Source organism: Canis lupus, chromosome 2, assembly GCF_048164855.1.
Source record: "Canis lupus baileyi chromosome 2, mCanLup2.hap1, whole genome shotgun sequence".
Taxonomy (NCBI): domain Eukaryota; kingdom Metazoa; phylum Chordata; class Mammalia; order Carnivora; family Canidae; genus Canis; species Canis lupus.
This window is the reverse complement of record NC_132839.1, coordinates 74,866,918-74,885,634: the sequence shown is the minus strand read 5'-3', so window position 1 is coordinate 74,885,634 and position 18,717 is coordinate 74,866,918. Positions and strand designations below refer to the sequence as shown.

At 40.5% G+C, this 18,717-nt stretch overlaps 1 protein-coding gene and 1 long non-coding RNA gene across 4 annotated transcripts in view; one reads left to right on the top strand and one right to left on the bottom strand.

The window, feature by feature from the left end:
• Nucleotides 1-4,218: 4,218 nt before the first annotated feature.
• LOC140622005 (uncharacterized) lies at nucleotides 4,219-5,772 on the bottom strand. Its single transcript, XR_012021735.1, has 2 exons — nucleotides 5,556-5,772; nucleotides 4,219-5,119 (listed from the first exon to the last, which is right to left on the bottom strand). It is a non-coding gene; the product is annotated as an uncharacterized lncRNA (long non-coding RNA).
• A 487-nt stretch (nucleotides 5,773-6,259) lies between these two features.
• KLHL5 (kelch like family member 5) overlaps nucleotides 6,260-18,717 on the top strand; it is an 85,782-nt gene continuing 73,324 nt past the window's right edge. Inside the window, exon 1 of one of the 3 annotated variants that reach the window (XM_072807414.1) lies at nucleotides 6,260-6,475. Coding sequence is in view for 2 of the 3 variants with exons in the window: in XM_072807398.1 (XP_072663499.1) it covers nucleotides 11,555-11,604 (50 nt within the window). In the remaining variant the exon portion in view is untranslated. Of the gene's footprint in view, nucleotides 6,476-8,885; nucleotides 8,908-11,521; nucleotides 11,605-18,717 lie in introns of those variants that run through there. The other 2 variants (XM_072807406.1, XM_072807398.1) reach the window with 2 other exon arrangements.

Below are 18,717 nucleotides of genomic sequence, written 5' to 3'. Positions count from 1 at the left end.
TACTTGTGGTCATAGACCTCTTAGCTAGTCAGGAAGAGAAACAAGTTAGCTAATGTCCACAGTACATCAAGTAATTGCTACAATAGAGGGGCACACAGAATTTTGGAGAGGAGTAAAATATATCACCCCAAAATATGCCCCTTTGGCATACGGATTATTTTAGGCTGATTATTTTTAAGAAACAACAAAGACACTGAAAACCAAGTAGAAGTTACCATTTTTTTTTCTTTCTTTTTTTTTTTAATTTTTATTTATTTATGATAGTCACAGAGAGAGAGAGAGAGAAAGAGAGAGAGAGGCAGAGGGAGAAGCAGGCTCCATGCACCGGGAGCCTGACGTGGGATTCGATCCCGGGTCTCCAGGATCGCGCCCTGGGCCAAAGGCAGGCGCCAAACCGCTGTGCCACCCAGGGATCCCAGAAGTTACCGTTTTGTAAGCGACATTTACATTCATAAGGCAAATCTCCATTTTTTTTAAAAGATTTTATTTATTCATGAGAGACACAGAGAGGCAAAGACACAGTCAGAGGGAGAACCAGGCTCCCTCAAGGAGCCAATGTGGGACTCGATCCTGGACCTCAGGATCACGCCCTGAGCTGAAGGCAGAGGCTCAACCACTGAGCCACCCAGGCATCCCCAAATCTCCATTTTTAAAAAAGATTTATTTTAAAGAGAGAGAACACACAGTGGGGAGGGGCAGAGGTGGAGGGAGAAAGACTCATAAGCAGACTCTGTACTAAGCGTGGACAGGGCTCTATCTCAGGACCCTGAGATCAGGACCCTGAGATCATAACTGATGCTTAACAGACTATGCCACCCTGGCACCCAGCAAATCTCCATTTTTAAGGGTGTCTCCTCTGTACCAGGAGAGAAGGATGACTAAATCTGTAGAAACTTCTATGGAAAAAGCAACTGTTTTAAATCTTAAACAACTATACCGTTGTTTACTGTGCTTTGCCTGGTAATGTCCCATAACGGGTCTCCCACCCACCCTAACATCTCTTGTCTTTACTGGAGATGGTATTTAAGGTTGTGGCTTGGACTATGTAGGGGAGTTACTCAGTTTTCCTGATATTTCCCATGGATACAGGAGGTATATATATTATTAAACTTTTGTTTGTTTTTCTATTAACCTTAGGTTACAGGGAGTGTCTCAGCCAAGAACTTTAGAAGAGTAGAGGGAAAATTATTCTTCCTCCCCTGCAGTATTACGTGAATACAGAGGAGAAACACACTCAGCCTAGAGAGATCAGGGTAAAGACTGCCAAAGGAGGTAAGCCTTAAGTTAGGTCTTTTTTTTTAAGATGTTATTTATTTATTCATGAGAGACACAGGGAGAGAGGCAGAGACACAGGCAGAAGGAGAAGCAGGGCTTCCCCATGGGGAAGCCCAATGAGAGACTCGATCCCACGACCCCAGGATCACGACCTGAGCTAAAGGCAGATGCTCAACCACAGAGCCACCCAGGTGTCCCCCTTAAATTGAGTCTTAAGGGACTTAGGGAAGCAGGGATTGGAAAGGCAGGGCAGTCCAGATGGAGGAAACCTATTTAATGATATAATTGTGGGAGAAATGATACATGCTGGACACTGCAATGGGCACAGGCCTGGGGAGACAGAGAAGAGTTAGATTATGAAGGGTCTTAAAACTGTGCTGTTTGATCTTTACTTTGAAGACAGTGAAGAGTCACTGAAGTGTGTTAAGCAGAGTCCTGGGAAATAAACAGAATCAGGTTTGTGATTTTCAGAAAGGTTGAGGGGACTGGCAGGAAGTACTTAAAGTTATTTTACAAAAACCTTTTTATTTTTTTTCTCAGTCAGAGAATGTGACCTGATTGATTGTAGGAGGCTACTTACTATGGGTGGATGGAAATATGTGCATGAGAGAATGTGCATTCCTTCCCAAAGGCCCCAGCACTAGAGCAGTTCTGGGGAATGAAGGGAGTGGCCAGATGGTGGGCTGGGATGACCTTTTCTAGGTGCGGAAAGAGACTTCCACCTGAGGAAGGAGCTCACATATAGCGTCAGCCCCCAAGCCTGGGACCATGCTATATTGCTGTGAACCACAGGTAAGAACTGAACAGTACAAGTGAGGCTTTTAGCCTTGACTGTGATCAGGACAGGCTTGATGGCTCTTATGTGAAAGACAGAAGAGTGATCTAATATGTGGAGAAAGGGAGTCAAGAGGGGAAGAAGCTAGGAGAATCCTGCAAATTTATACCTGCCCTTTCAGGACAGATTATTTGTTCCTAGAAGAATGGAAACTGTAAAAGAGCCACTTAACAAATGAATGGACTTCTGTGAGTTGCTTACATTTTTCATAACAATTCCATTTTTCTTCTCCTTTAGATTTTAATAAAGTTCATTGTGAAAATTCCAGATTGGCTTGGCTTTGGTAAAAAGAAGCCAAGGAAGCTTTTTTTTTTTTTTTTTTCCTTTTTCTTTCTTTCATTCTTCACCCCCACTGCTTCCCTACCCACCTCCCCCTCACTTTTTTGTATTTAAACTATGAATGAATTACCCTGGAGAACCAAGAGAAACCTGAGTGAAAATCTGAGGTGAACTTCCAGGAGACAAAGTTTGAGTTGAGTTTACTTGGCCAGCTGTCTCTGTCAACATGGAGATTGTCCTTCCAAGGGTATGATCTACTCCGGCCTTTTAAAGCTCCATATTGGGATGCCTGGGTGGCTCAGCAGTTAAAGCAGCTGCCCTCAGCCCAGGGTGTGAACCTGGAGTCCTGGGATCGAGTCCCATATTGGGTTCCCTGAATGGAACCTGCTTCTCCTTCTGCCTGTGTCTCTCATGAATAAATAAAAATAAAATCTTAACAAAAAATAAAAAAATAAAACAAAGCTCCATGTTTTAATAGGAGGCTGTTTCATGCCAAAACATGGACGTCAGCAGTACTTTTGAAAGAAATCCTAAATCCTCTAAAAGACATCCCATCTCTGGGATGCAGATTTTGAATGTAGACTCTGTATATAATTATATTTAAGGCTCTAATCCTCCTTCCCCACCCACACAAACGTAATGAGGGCAGAAAGGCAGAAAATGTAATAAAGTCATACCATTTCTTTATTAAAAGTTTCTACACACTAGGATTAAGTTATGTTTGCTCTCTATCAGAACTGCACTTTAACCAGATTAAAACATGGCTAACTTCACCAACACAAGTATCAATTAAAATTATTAGAGTAACTAACAAAAGAGCATTAATACTATCTATCAAGTTATCAGTCATCACATTTAAGCTCAATTATTCCACTTCTGATCACTGCTATATTGTTTCATCTCAGGGAAAAATATTAAGCCTTTGACAGGATTTACTGGTCTATCATTACTCTCTGATCCCATGGATCCATTTATGGGCCAAGTTGTAAAATCTCAGCATAAATTTTTAGCTGTAAACACTTTTTCAAACCCTGTTCCAAAGTATATTGCCAGAAAAGGAGATTAAAAACAGTTATTTCAAATATTAAGTAGGGTGAAAGTGGGCTTTATTTTAGACCTTACCAATACATCTAAGTCCTAAGACTCAGTTATAAGATGAATTGCACAAAAGCCCTTTGACTATTACAAAAAGGAATACCCGCCATCTTTCCTATGTGAAGCCATTCACTCATTCAAAAGTATTTGTTGAGTATCTACTATGTGACAGACTTGATAAATAATAGACACTGAGGTGTAACATTGAGCCAAACAGGCAAAATTCTGTTCTCATGGGGTTCACATTCTAGTGGGAACAGAGACAGGTAGTATATATGTCAGGTGGTGCTAAGTGCTGAGAAATGAGGAGCTAGACAGTGAGGGGAGGCACAGTTTGCAGGTTTACACAGGCTAGTCAGGACAGGAGACATGAAGGAAAAGGGAGACAGTCACGAGATTAAGCTGAAAGCCTTCCAGACAGAGGGACAAGCAAAGGCTTTGCTGGCAAGTGTTTGGTGTGTTGGCAGAAGGAGTCCAATGTGGGGAACAGCCTGAGAACAAGCAAGGTAGGAGCTGAGGCCAGCAGCAGGGTACGAGATCATGAGGAATGTTTTATTTAATTTGCTTTTATCAAGGGGATAGAGCAATTAAACTGAAAATACAACTAAGTAAATCAAAGAAAACAGATTTTGTGACAATCTGTTTGACATGAATAAAAGGAAAGGGTTTAGAGGAATTCCTGTCTTAAAGTAGTAGGATTCATTTTTTACTGCAATTGTAATCTGACTGCAATGTTTTTCTTTTTTTTTTTAAAGATTTTATTTATTCATTCATGAGAAACACACAGAGAGAGGCAGAGACATAAGCAGAGGGAGGGACTCAGTCCCAGGACCCGGGGACCACGCCCTGAGCCAAAGGCAGAGGATCAAACACTGAGCCACACAAGTGCCCCAACTGCAATGTTTTTCCAATCTTTCTTACTACAGACCCAAAAGAGAAAGGCTGAATTAAAATTCTAAAACTAAACAACAAATGGGGGTGGGGGGAAACTAGAAGAATGTTATTTGCTGTCACTGTGCACAAATGTTAACACTGAAAAAAATCAACCAAGGGCTGAAAAGTAGTACCAAATTCCAAAAATTCTGGTCAAAGGTTTACACAACTACCTTCTGTACTTAAAAACAATGCTACTGAAGTAATTTTTGCTTGTGCGTATAGGTATGGTTGCAAAAGGTATGGGTTTGGGTGGGGTGGAAGTCACAACCACAGAGCTCTGATAAAAAAATATATCCTGTGCTTTGTAATCAGAGCCCTCAGTGGTCGATTTTGTGGTGTCTTTCCTGATTCTAAGTTTTGAGAAGGCCCATCCACTTCCCTTTGAGCTAGCGGTCTTGTCAATGCTTCATTGTTTTATATTATGTTGCTTTTCCTTTACCACTTCCTCAAGCGGGACGGTACAAAACGGATCCCTAGAGATCTCCCAACCATCCCAGGCCGCTTCTATAATTGCCCTGTTTTTGTGTTGACGACTTATCAGTTTTCTGGACCACATGCTAGCACTGGATTTTTTTTTTTTTTATTTATTGTGGAGACATACTGAAGATCTACTAAGCAAATGTCATTTTGTGAAGGAGATTGACCACATTCAATCCTCAAGGACAGCATACAGGTAGTTCAAAGTAGCATAAACTGAATCTGCAAAAAAAAAATATATATATATATGCATTACTTTTTGAGAACCGAAAGCAGGTGGACATTTCTTTTACACGTCACCGAGACCCACTAAGGAAAATTCTTCCCTTCTTTTTGCACCATGAGCTCCACGGAGGCAGAGACCTTAGCTGTTTCGCCCAAGACTGATAACGAGCTAACAAATGTAAAGCCCTTTAAATTTGTGTTTGGCATACAGGCACTAAATAAATTTAGTTCTCATTATTCTCAGCGCTAAATAAATTTAGTTCTCGTTATTCTCAGCACCTAGCATATAGTTTGTTGCTTAATACACGCTGGCTCCAGGAATGAAGAAGGAACCTACTTCTGTCTAATTCCTATTATTCTCCGCCTCCCCCCGCCCCGCCCATCTGAAAACAAGCAGTTAAGGATCCTAATTGCTATGGCACAAACCCACTACCTGGTACACGGTAATTTTCAGACTGTTGCAAGGGATGGAGAAGAGACGCAACTCCTGGGGAGTCTCAAAGCTCGAGGACAATACAGCCCTGAGTCTAAGCAACCGAGACGCCCAGGCCCGCGTTCTCCCAGCGGCCAAGAGCAGCGCGGGGCCTCCTCCTAACTTCCAGCCCCAGGGCCCCCTAACCCCGCTCCAAGGGGCGGGCACAACCGGGATATGGGTCAGGTCCGCCGCCCCGCGCCCCGCCCCTCCCGGAGCCCCGCCCCCGGCCTCCGCCGCCCCTCCCCCACGGGGCTTCCTCCCCCCGAGCGCCCCCAGCCGCGGCCGGCGCCTCGCCTCTCCTCCCCATCCCCTCCACCCCGCCGCCTCCCTCGTCCCCCCCTTCTCCCTCCCCGACCCAGGCCGTCCGCGCGCGCCGCGCTGTGGGAGGGCGACGAAGGGAAAGTGCCAAGCGGCGGCGGCGGCGGCGGCCGTCTCCGGTCTCCCAGGGCACGCGGCCCGACGCGGAGGGGGCGGGGCCTGCGGGCGGGGCGGGGCCTGCGGGCGGGGCGGGGCCTGCGGGCGGGGGCAGGGCGGGGCCTGGGGGCGGGGCCTGGGGGCGGGGGCGGGGCGGGCAGCCGCGCGCGCCGCGCCGGGACTGACGGGCGAGCCGGCCGGACCCCCGCCAGCTCGCCCGCCCCCTCCAGGGCTGCCCGCCGAGTTCGCGTCCCCTCGGCCCGGTGCAGCCTGAAGGAGGGGGAGTGGCCGGCTCCGCGCCGGCCGGCGCCCGGGGTGAGGCTGCCGGGGAGGGGTTGGGGGCGCCCGTGGGGCCGAGCATCCCCGTCCCCGGCCCGGTGGCCCCCGCCCCCCGCCTGCCCGCCGCCCGCCGCCCGGCCGCCCCGCCCCGCCGTGACCCCCGGCCGCCTCCGGAGCCCGACGCGGTAAGTGCGCCCTCCTCGGCGGCGGGGAGGGGGCTGCGGCGGGCGGGCCGCGCGACCAGGCCCGCTCCCCGCCCCCACGCGCCCCTCGGGCCAGGCCGAGCTGGGCCCCGGCGGCGTCCGGGGTTCGAGCCCCGGCCCGGCCTCCCCGCCGCGCAGCCGGGCCCGGGACCCGCGAGTGGGCCGCGCTCCGACTTGGGCAAAGTTCCGCACGCGGTGGAGCGGCGCCGGCCGAGCGTGCCCTGCGGCGCCTCCTGCCCGCACTTTTCCACTAATAAAACCGACTGGAAACCATTTCGGATTTTTTTTTTTTTTTTTTTTTATCGTTATCCTCAGGCTAGCACAATCTCAGTTCCTATTTTAAGTGATTGCCGCGTCCCGAAGTATGGAGAATCAGAAAGGGACTATTTCAATAAAACCCGGCGAGCCTGCTTGAAACTCCTTGGGGCATTTCAGTGCATACTCGGAGATCCAAAGCTGATGGAAAAAGTTGGCGGTAGCAAAGAGTAAAAGCGTTACTGCCATCTTTATTACTGTCTCTCATTCGATTTTTAAAAATATTTTGGAATAGTGGATACATGCACAAAAATTCAAAAGGTACAAAACGGATATACGAAGTCTCTCCCCGCCCACTCGTGCACCCCCAGGCAACTAATATTACCAGTTTCTTTTTTCCCCCCAATATTACCAGTTTCTAATTCATCTTTTCAGAGATGGTGTAATTTGCAAATGCCCTAGTTTCATTTTTTAAAAAGTGAAACTTGTCTGTTATGTGCCTGGCACTTACTGATCCCCAATAAGTGATACTTTTCCTTCCGTTAAGAGCACCGTTGAATACGTCGTTTTGGTTATTAGACCGCTAAAACAACAATAATGACTTTTTTGTAGTTTTAGGCATTTGTAGATTTGACTGTATTGTGAATGTGTTGTTCTATTGGTGTCATAACTATGAATGCTTTTACAAAAAGGTGAACACAGATATTTTTGGGTAATGGAGCATGTAGGGAAAAATCAATATGAAAGTAGTTAAGATAGGACTTGGGATCCCTGGATGGCTCAGTGGTTGAGCGTCTGCCTTTGGCTCAGGTCTTGATCCTTGTGTCCTGGGATCAAGTCCCACACAGGGCTCTCCAGAGGGAGCCTGCTTCTCCCTCTGCCTGTGTCTCTGCCTTTCTCTCTGTGTCTCATGAATAAATAGATAAAATCTTTTTTTTTTTTAAGGTAGGACTTAATATATGCAACGTAGAGTTCCAAAAGTGATTTGAAGCCACCTTAGTGTCCATATGGTACAAAAGGATAAAACTAAAAGAGAAAACCGAGGCACAGCAGGAAAAAAAAAAAGAAAGTCAAGGGAAAAGAAAATACCAAGTTCATACTGTAAGATCCTGTACTAAAAGTGAGTCACAGTTTTGGCCTTGGGCTTCATAGCAGCCAGCAAAAAAAAAAAAAAAAAGTGGAGGAGGGAGAAGTAAGCTTCAGTGTGTTTCTACTTACAAGATAGAAACAAGCAGGGCATTTTCTCTTGATAAGGCTTGAGAAGAGCATTCTCTCATGGGCCCTGATAAAAAAAAAAGATTAGATTGTATGATGCAGTTGGCAACATCTTTAAAAAAATTCTTACAGAAAGTAATGAATTTTAGACAGTGTTCTTCAATGTAGGGCAGTAATAAAACTCAAGATAAAGTTCCCTGAAGGCTCAACTTGATCCATTCATAACATTTAGAATTACCTAGAACAGTATTTCCCAAACTGTTTTCTAAGAAATGAGCAATCAATAGTTTATTTCTTGAAATAAGAGTCTGAACTCCTATAACTTTGAAATAGCTGGGTTAGACAAATTTCAATAGCTTTTAGCTCAATTTCTTGGCTAAAGTGAAAGATTACTCTTTTATTTTTTTTTAAGATTTTATTTTTTTATTTATTTACTCATGAGAGACAGAGAGAGAGGCAGAGGGAGAAGGAGGCTCCATGCAGGGAGCCCGATGTGGGACTTGATCCCGGGACCTCAGGATCACGCCCTGGGTGGAAGGCAGATGCTCAACCGCTGAGCCACCCAGGTGCCCCAAAGATTACTCTTTTAAAGGAGGATATGTTTGCTGACCTTTTCCAAATTTGACTATTGAGAACCACTGAACCTATAGAAATGGATGGACAGGCAATCCTTCACAAGTAGTTCCTAAACTAAGGTCTGATAAAAATTGGGAGAGCAAAGAGTTTGAGGTTAGCCAATTTGGTAAGAACCAAAGTGAAGATCATCTATAAGTCAGGATTTTAAGTATACTGTATGTATATGTATGGAAAAAGCTATCTCTCCCCTGAATTCTTTCATAGTTCCTCACTGTTCTGCAAGTTGCCTGTTTGACCAAGTGATGTCTAGGACTTCTTCCTGTTTTGTCCTGTCAGGCACTCAGGGTCCTGAATTAGACTATGTTCAGGCAAGTAGAATTGCTTAAAGAATGACTTTAATTATTCTTGGCTGTAACTATGTGATTAACATGTTTGTTTGGTTTTTTAAAATCACAAACACTATTGCAACTATTAGTATCAAATCCTGGAATTCTGTAGCTATGAGACTTTAGAAAGCATGGTACATAGTGGAAAGAGCAAGGAATCTGAAGCCAGAAAAATCTGGGATTGTGCTACTAATGTGTAAAGTTGTTCCCAGTAAGTTTATGAACCTTCCTGAATCTTTTTCCTTGTTTGTAAAATTTGAATGATAACAGCGTATAGTTCATTCAATAGAGGTTGAGGGTCTAATAGGTATTGTGGTAGAAAAACAGTTTTAAGGGAACAAATAAAATATGTTCAAAATGTGTCACGAATCCTTTACTTTTTTTTTTTTTTTTCCATTCCCGAGTTCAGATGGCAAGAGTTTTGGAAGGCAAGGAGTATCACCTCATCCAAATGTGTTTGGTTCCTGAATTTCAGACAGCAGGTGGTGGGAGTTGAGAGAATGAGGGATTGGTCCAAAAATGTATCTGACTCCATCAGCTCCTGTGTTTGGGTTTTGAGAGTCTGGATGATGAGGTGCACTTCTAGAAGAAAGTAGTCTATAAATGATGCAGTGCTATACAAAATGTTACTAATCTGTAGATGAATTGAAAACCAGAGCTATTCATTTTTACACGCCATGTATGAGAGAAGTGTTTGATGAATATATCAGGTAGGGTAAATTATGCTATTGTAACAGAAGACCCTCACATTTCAGTGGTTTAGAAAAAGGTTTGTTTCTTAGTCACAGGACATGTCCAATTAGAGTCAACAGGAGAATTCTGTTCCAGGTAGTCATCTGGAGCTTCAGTTTATCAGAGGCTCTATCTTAACACTTGCTTCCACAATTTTAGGCCTGGGGGTATTGAATTACACATTGTCTTTTAAAGGCTTCTCCCTGGATATGACTCCTGTTAATTTCCCCTGCCCTTTTATTTGGCCAAACAAGTCATGTGGCTACACCCAACTTCCAGGAGATTGAGAAATGCAATTCTATCATGTGCCCAGAAGGAGGAGAACTGAAACAGTCTGCAGACAGTCTTAATGACATTAGTAAGGGGATGGTGTAGTCCCATGAGTGAACACAAAATCTGAATAAATGAAATCCAAATTATGCCTTTAGTACTTAGAGCACAGAATACAGCATCTTTTGTGTATGTATGTGTGTTTATTCATAGAATTATGCTAATGAGAATTGCAAAGAATATTTTTTATTAATTAGAAATGAAATGCTTTTGAAAACTCCATAATTAGACATACTGTTTTGACCAAGTAGATTTCCTTCTTTTCTAATTATATGTTCATTCAGTAAACATTTAAATGTGTTAAATGTGTGTATAAAGCACTGTTAGATCCTGTGAGAATAAAAAGATGAATGGGAGTTTACAACCCCAAATAAAATAGCTGTAATTGAGTTCTCTCTCTCTCTTCAAAGCAACATTAACAATTTTTCAATATGGTAAAACCTGATTATGTATACACTTTACCCCAATCACTGTTTTGGGGTAGGGATTTTTTTTTGGTGACAAATTAAACTAGCTTAAGCAAAAGGAATGTTTCATGAAAAAAAGGATATAGCTCTATGTCACAGAGTCCAAGAGCAGGGAGGGCAGCTCAGTCTCAGAGGCAACTGACACCAGTAACAGGAAGTTAGGAGCTTGGGGCTGCTCTTCCTCTCCACGTTTCCTTGATAATCTTGCTAGTGTCTCTCTGCATGTATACTTCATTCCTTTTTCTCTGTTGACTGATTATTTTGCTTTTAAATGGGTGTTTTAACCTAAGAATTCACACACTTAAGGGAAACTAACTAGAGCCATGAGCAAGTCCAGAAGAACTAAGTTTTTTTTTTTTTTTCCTCAGTGCCACATCTTGGTTAGTTTTTAAGTTAACCACTATCAGAATTTGGAAATAATAGAGTTGACCCTAAAGAATAACAAGTTAGGGTAGTTGGCAACTTTGTAATAGAGAAGGAGGCAGTTCTAATAGTTTGGAATTAAAGAAAGCTGATGATGCCATTGAAAGTTCCACTACACAATTAACATCAACTTGCACATTCTATCAGGGCAGGCTGATTAGGATAATTGGGGTAAGGAGGTAGAGTTAGAACTGACTTGTAACAACACTGTTCCTTCACTGAACCACTGGTAAACTCTATCTCCTTTGTAATCCTTTCCTCCATCCCTTCTCTCTCTCCTAAGGTAGGTATTACTGAATTGTCTAACTCTTACAAGTCACCTGCTTTTGATACTGATACAGGGCTCCTTGGCTTCTCCCTCCATGGCTAATAATGTGGAAAAAAGGGAGCATTCGATATACAGCCTTGCTCTGCACTTTTCTACAATTGGTGTAGGTACTCTATCTGGACATTTTATACTTTAACTTGCTATTGCCATACCTCTCCATCAGCTTCAACCTATTTTTTATTCTCAATGAATTTCCATTCTTTTTCTGTTAAGTGTGTACACTTCGCTTCTCTTAGCAAATTTTCCTTGCATTCTTTACCTAGGCAATATCTCTTTTCTTTCTGGTTGCAAATATCCATAGCTTCATCTCAACAGATGACTGAAGGAATGGACTAAGGGGACGTAGTATATGTTACCTGGAAGATGTTCTCCCCAGAAAAGGAATAACAACAGGGAGTGGTGAGTAAAGAGCTGTGTATTTGATTTGTCAGGGATATATATTAATCTAAAAGAGCAGATGGTGGGGAGGGGTTTGGGTCCAGATTATAGAACACCTGGAATGTCATTCTAAAGTGTTCTTTTACTTTTCTTGCTGTGCAAATGGACGAGTCTTTTTAGGTTCAACTAAACAGAAAACCACCATAGGCTTGTTTACTTAGAAGGATATCAGACAGGAACCACAGCTTGCCAGCGAGGCAGCATCAAATGTTCCTCATCAGTGGCTGTGATCCTCACAGCAGTCCATGTAAGCAGTTCCTGTAGCCATCTGGGAGTCCTTGCTTCAAGTGAAAGCTCAGCTGAAGGAGAGAAAGCTCACAAAAGGTAGATGCAGGAGCTGCCTTGGTTTGAAAAAAATCTTGTGTGTCACAGAAGACTATGCCATACAGCTCCACAGACTTAGCTTCCAGGGATCCCATAAGGGATATAACAATTGTAAGAGCTATCACACTCGGGGAAGTCAAAATTATGGTTTCCTATGAGGTATTTATAGTTTATTTATAGTTCCCCTGGGTCCAGATGCAAATTTACTAATCATTCTTACTATAAGCAATGTTGCCTAGTAACATAGTTGGCATACCTAACTTTTATCAGATCGCCAGGGAACAGAGCTAAGAGAGTTAACTGAAGGTTAAATGCAGAAGAGAAAAAGGTTTAACTTCACTCACAGTTGTATTCCCCATAGTGTCTTCCATAGCCCTTTTCTTTTGGAAAGTATTCATTAATAGCCATTTTGCTTCATTTGATGTAGTGTGTTTTAACTCTTTTTATGACAGAGTGTGAAATAGGAAGAAAGGTTGAAAAGAAAGTAAGGTTGGAAAGTTAGCAAGAACTACTAGATTGTTAGAAACACTGATTTCCATACTAAAGATCTTGGCTTTTAATTAGTTTGTGGGTGATAGAAAACAAAAGTTTTAAGTAGTATGGTCAAGAATTGGATTTGGAAAAAAAAAAGAAGAATTGGATTTGGGGAGGTTACTTTGGCTGTAGTGTGGAGAGTGAATGAAAGGAGATTAGACTTGAGGCTGGTTCACTTTTAGTTAATATTTGCCTTTCTTTGGGGAGATATTTCTCTGATCAGCAGAAAGGGGACTACTCAATTCTCCTGCTCCACAGGAGGGTATTGGTGGGCAGATTCAGCATGGTGCTTTGGAGGGGCCTGACCAGTTTGTCCTAAATTTGTCACTCCTCCCACCCCCACTGGCAATGAGGAGTTTGGGGGGACTGCTCTGAACTGCCTCCACTGATTGCCCTTTGACTCACTGACATCACTCATTTTGCTTTTTGCCAGAGTTGAATTACAGAATGAACTGGTGCCTTTTTTATTTTTTAAAGGTTTAGTTATAGGGCAAGCCAGAGAGTTTCTTTATAATGGTTAACCGGTGTAACATTTGTATTAACTTTCTAATTACAAGCAGCTGAGAGAATGCTCCACATTTTTCTCTATTGCTTACATTGTCCTTTACTACCCTGACCCAGCTTTCACTATTCCATCTAATAAACAGTTTATAAAATCTGATTGGTTCTGCAGCAGAATCAACTTGATCTGTGATTGGCTTATTACATGTACAGAGAACCCAGCTAATTTTGCTTGATTATATTTGTGTCTAGAGAGTACTGATTGATTACTTTATTCTCCTCCATCACCATAAGGCTACACAGAAGATAGAAATACTGGATTCGGTTCAGGTCAGTAAAAGACAAAATGATGGTTATCCAGATTATTACTTTTTATGGCACATAAGACAGTTGGGTGTCTCAGCACATGCCAACCATAAAGGATCAAGCAGTACTTTGTGGTTTGCCATTATCTTTATGGTATTACAGTCTTCATCCTTGTGCCACAGTGAATATATACAGAAATTCACAAAATCTAAGAGTGGGTGGCAAGGAAATATCTCTTTTTTTTTAACCTATCATCAAGTTAAAGGGCTTTTTTAAAAAGTAAACATTTTGTTATAATTATGTTGTGGTCTTCATAGTATCAACTGTGATAACTTTTATAGATGAGTTCAGGGATTAAAAGACCATATAATATTTAACTGATGTTTTAAGTGTTGTTTGCTTTACTACCAGATATTAGTACCAATAAATAGCTGGGAGATGAAAAGGTACTTTTGATATATATTAATATAGGTCAGCCCTTTACCCTATAAGAATTAGTGACAGAAGTTGGGAAGGAGTCAAGGGGGAGACTCTTGTCTTTAGTGACAGAAGTTGGGAAGGAGTCAATCTGGGAGACTCTTGTACTTTAGGAATAAAGGCCACTTTAGCATTTAGTTGTAATTGTCATGAATTTAGTATTTTGTTATATTGGGAGTGATGTGTGCTTTAAGGGTTGTCTTTGTTTTGTTTTGTTTTGGTTTGGTTGGTTGGTTTCTTTTTTTACTTTTAGTGCCTTATTTGCTTTTATTTTAGTCAGATCTTATTGGTAAAGAATTTAAGTCTGCTCTACAACTCCTTGATATCTAACCTTGTACAAATCAACAATAGTCTGAATCTGCTACCCATTCGGACAATGGGGGTAAATATCTACTCTACCTTCTCACAATGTAGTTTTGAGTTCCAAATGAGAATACTTTTTATGCAAGAAGCAATGTGGTATACTTGAAAGTATATAGTCTTTAGAGTCAGTCCTGGATTCACATTGAACCCTGATACTCAGCAGATATCTGTAACCTCACTTGACTTCAGTGTCTTCATATGTCAGGGGAGAGAGGAATGACACCTGTTTGCTAGAGTGAGACAACTAAAGACCCACTCAATGTAGAATACTTCATATATTACCATTCACATTTGCGCACTTAGGAAATAGTAGCTGCCATTAGAAATCCAAATCCTTAATATTTGCACATACTATTTACTTAATCCCATTGAACTCAAAAGAAAACTGAAGGCCAAAGAGGTGATTTGCCCAAATTATACAGCTAGCTGGTGTATTAGTTATTGACTCAAGCTTTCTGCTATATCACTTAGGCTACCATTAATAAGTAATAATGTGAGAAAATAATAGCAGAAGCACCCTCAAATAGCTTCCTCTGAGTTGACTCATAGTTTTAACCTAATGCACTCCCTTCTCTCTATAAATTGTACTTACTGGTCCCCAGGGCCAACTAAATATGGCTAAATAGGATGCCCTGTAGTAGGGCACAACCGTGCACAAACTGTGTGCTTACCTGATGAGTACTCACCAAAAGTTGCTTGTGTTTATTCACAAACCTGTTTTTAACAGTAATGCTTATTATAATAATTATGAATGTTATGTTTTAACAGTTATGCTTATTATAATAATCATGAAAATTATGTTTTTAACAGTTTGCTTATAATAATAAATAATTACGTATAAGTGTGTTAATGAGGATAAAGAAAAGAGAAGTCATTTTTTGAAAATGAAGTTGAATACTCTGGGACATCTTAGTATAAAAGTTCTTAACAAATTTGTTATCAAATTTGATGAAGGTTGGGGGGGTGGGGGTGAGTTTGGGGGTGGGTGTATGTTGGAGATCATCAAAGTCTAAAGCAGTGAGTGTTAAAGTTCATGGGCCATCTAAATGGTTTTAGACCATTAGTAGTCTCAAGGAAGTGAACTCACCCTGAAATGTAAATAAGCCACATCACTAAGCACACTGTTTTGTTCAGCTGACTTTTTTTTTTTTCATGGTAACACTTTCTCCTTCAAAGAAGTGCATTAATTTACATTCTGGCACAAGCTTTTTATCTCATGGTAGACAGACCAGTAGTCTAATAGATTCTGTATTCATATTATTTTTGAAGTGCTTTTAAGTTCTCTCTCCATTAATAGAAACCCTAAATGGAAATCATGGATGTTGGGTCATTGTGGGCATGGCTTCTACAAGAAAGGACCCGGACTCAGTAGGGGGCCCACATCAAATATGTGGCATTGACCCTATATGAAAAGATCCGTGAATGAATGTATATGTATGTGTTTCGGTTAAAATCTTTAAAGATATGTGAATAGGGCAGCCCGGGTGGCTCAGCGGTTTAGCGCCGCCTTCAATCCAGGGCGTGATCCTGGAGACCAGGGATCGAGTCCCACATCGGGCTCTCTGCATGGAGCCTGCTTCTCCCTCTGCCTGTGTCTCTGCCTTTCTCTTTCTCTCTCTGTGGCTCTCATGAATAAATAAATAAATATATTTTAAAAAATAAAATAAAGATATGTGAATATAATTTTTACAGCTACTGACGTTTCCATTTAATGGACTAACTATGAGTTTCCATCTGACAAAGGGCTTTTACAGACATCCAGCTAGACTGAAAATATATTCTTTGACCTTCCATCCTATGCATGCCTCTGTGTATCTTTACCATGCTGTATTGTAATTTTTAAATTGAATGTCAATTCCTACATTGTAAGTGTCTCAAAAGCCATGGTTCTTTCTATTACCTTCATAGAGTTTCTAGTCTAGGGAAGAAGGCAGACATTAAGTAAGTAATTTCTGTGGGATTATTGAATTATCTACACAAGTAGTTTTGGATGCAGTCTGATCATGTAACAAGGAGACATAATTGAGTTCGAAGGTTAAAATTTACCTTAGTCATTTTTTTCACCTTGATCTTATGTAAGTACGTGACACAGTGCTTTGAGGGTACACAAAGAAATAAAATTCCTATATTAGATAGCTTTTACCATGAAACAACTTCAATTTTCAGTGTATTTCAGAGTTCTCAACTGCTGAGCTTTTAATCCTCTGCATAGTTTACAAAGCTGAATCTCTTACGATATTACAACTGAATTTAAATTCAATATTTATTTTTAATTTTCAATTATGGATTAAACCAGAACTATTTCCCAATTGTTTTTTAACAAAGTAAAAGATTTAACATTGTGCTAGAATCCTTATTTTGAATTTCATATTGTATTCTAAGGTTTTTTGTTTTTTTTTAATTACAAAAGAAATTTTTGATGCCATGTGTTGTAACTAGTGAAAAGAATGGAAAAATAACCAGTGTTAACAGCCCAGGGCCCATCTATGCACACTTTAAATTTCTGATTTCTTAAAGAGATTGATATTTAACTGTAAAATAGAAAGACTCCAGAACTCTGTTCCTCTATTTGGTTGCTAGATACTTAATTAAAACCAAATTTACCTAAACTACACTCAATCCTCCTGAAATCTGTAACTTTCTTACTTCTTTCTTCTGGTTGATGTTACCATTCTTCCAAGCACCCAAGTTTGAAAATGCTGTCATCTTTGAGTGCTTCCTGTTCATTTGCGACAGACATCTTCTAACTTCTGTCTCTGTAATATCTTTAATGCCCATCTCCCTGTCAGATCTCATTGCCTCCAGCCAAGGTTAAACTATACCTCTCACCTTGAAAAGTTTTCTAACTGGTTTCCCTACTGGCAGCCTCTTCCCTCACAAATCTGTTCTTCACTGTTGCCAAATTTTTTTGAAGCATACCTCATTTGACTCGAACCTCATCATCTCACAGATAAAGGACATACTTCCTCCTTGATAATTCAGTAAGAGCATCATTCAAAACCCTCTTCTACTACATTTTAAGACCTTTGAAATCAAGATCTGTGTCGTTAATTTATTTATTTATTCTTTGATTTAAATTTAGTAGATATTTGAATGCTATGCACTATATCAGGTGTTAGGGATATAGTGGTCCGCACCCTGATAGATATTATTGTCTGTTTTCTTTTTTAAGTTCTTTCTGCATACAGCACAAAGATGTGTTGAATTTACATAAACAGGTTTTTTTTTCCCCACATTTATAACATTCGCTTTTTATGGAGTTGGAGGAGAGGTACAGAATATCTGATATATTTCTGAAATTAAAGCTTAAATTTTACATATTTTCTAATCTGTGTAAATTATTTTCTGCCAGCATTTTGAAATGTTTGGAATTTAAGAGTTCATGGAATTATATTAGTTTTCAAATGTTTAAGCCAAATTCTGATAAAAGACCTATTTTGACTAAGTTTTAAAAGTATCCTGGAACATCAGACTTTAAAAGATTCTTTGAAATCATGTGTTGTAACTCCTTCTCATAGTTGAAGGAAAACAAAATTATTGAAGTGTTTATGCAATCTATATTACACATAAAACTACAGGAATAGATTCATTATAGTTGATTACTCATAAAACAAATATTGTTGTCTTAAAAACTCTATGTGAAGAAAGGTTTGTATAATAACAATTACCCATATAACCCAGTTATTCAGTAGCTTTGATTTTTATTGTGGAGTAAAGCTGTGCCTTTAGAAGTCACCCTGTTAAAGTGAGCTCGTCTACAGTTTATCTTAATGACATTTCAGTGTTGCTGTTACAATACTGAATAGAGTCAGCTCATAAATTCATAAGCTAACATTTGAGCAGAGTTGAAGCAGAAATTGCATGTGGACTCTTTAATTACATTTTGAAAAATGTATTCATAATCAACACTTTCCCATTTTAAGTAGTTTGAGCTCTACCTCAAGTTTCAGGAAAGCCAACTTATTAAACTAAAAGAGAGGTACAAAGTATAATTTGATAATCAGTTTGAAGAAAATATTGGTCACCCTGAAAAAACATTGGCTATTTAGCCATTAGATTTCAAAGTGATAAAAAAACTTCATGCCTAAAGAATGAAATAGAAGAAGGAAATTGTTAGAGTAACATGTTGTGATTTTTCTCTTAAGCTGAAAAAATAAATACTGGGAAGGTTTTGTCATCAGAAGTAAATGTGTTTTTTTTAATATTTTAAAAATTAGTCTTTAATAATTTCAAAAATGTATATATTTTTATTATTTCTCATAATTGTTGGATATATTCATTCATTAGAGAACTATTTATTGAGCACCTACTGTCTGCCAGATACCATGCTTAAGTACAAAGGCTATAATGAGTAACCAAAGCCCTACTGGAGCTTACTTTGTAGTAATGATAAAGACGGTAACTAAAGGAATAAACATCTAGTATGCCAGGCAATGATAAGTGCTATGAAAGGAAGTTCAAGAGTCAGGGGATAGAGAACAGGGAGGGATCTAATTTATAAGGAGTAGTCCATGCAGGCCACTTTGATAATATAACAATATACTGACTTTTATTTTTTTTCTTTTTGAT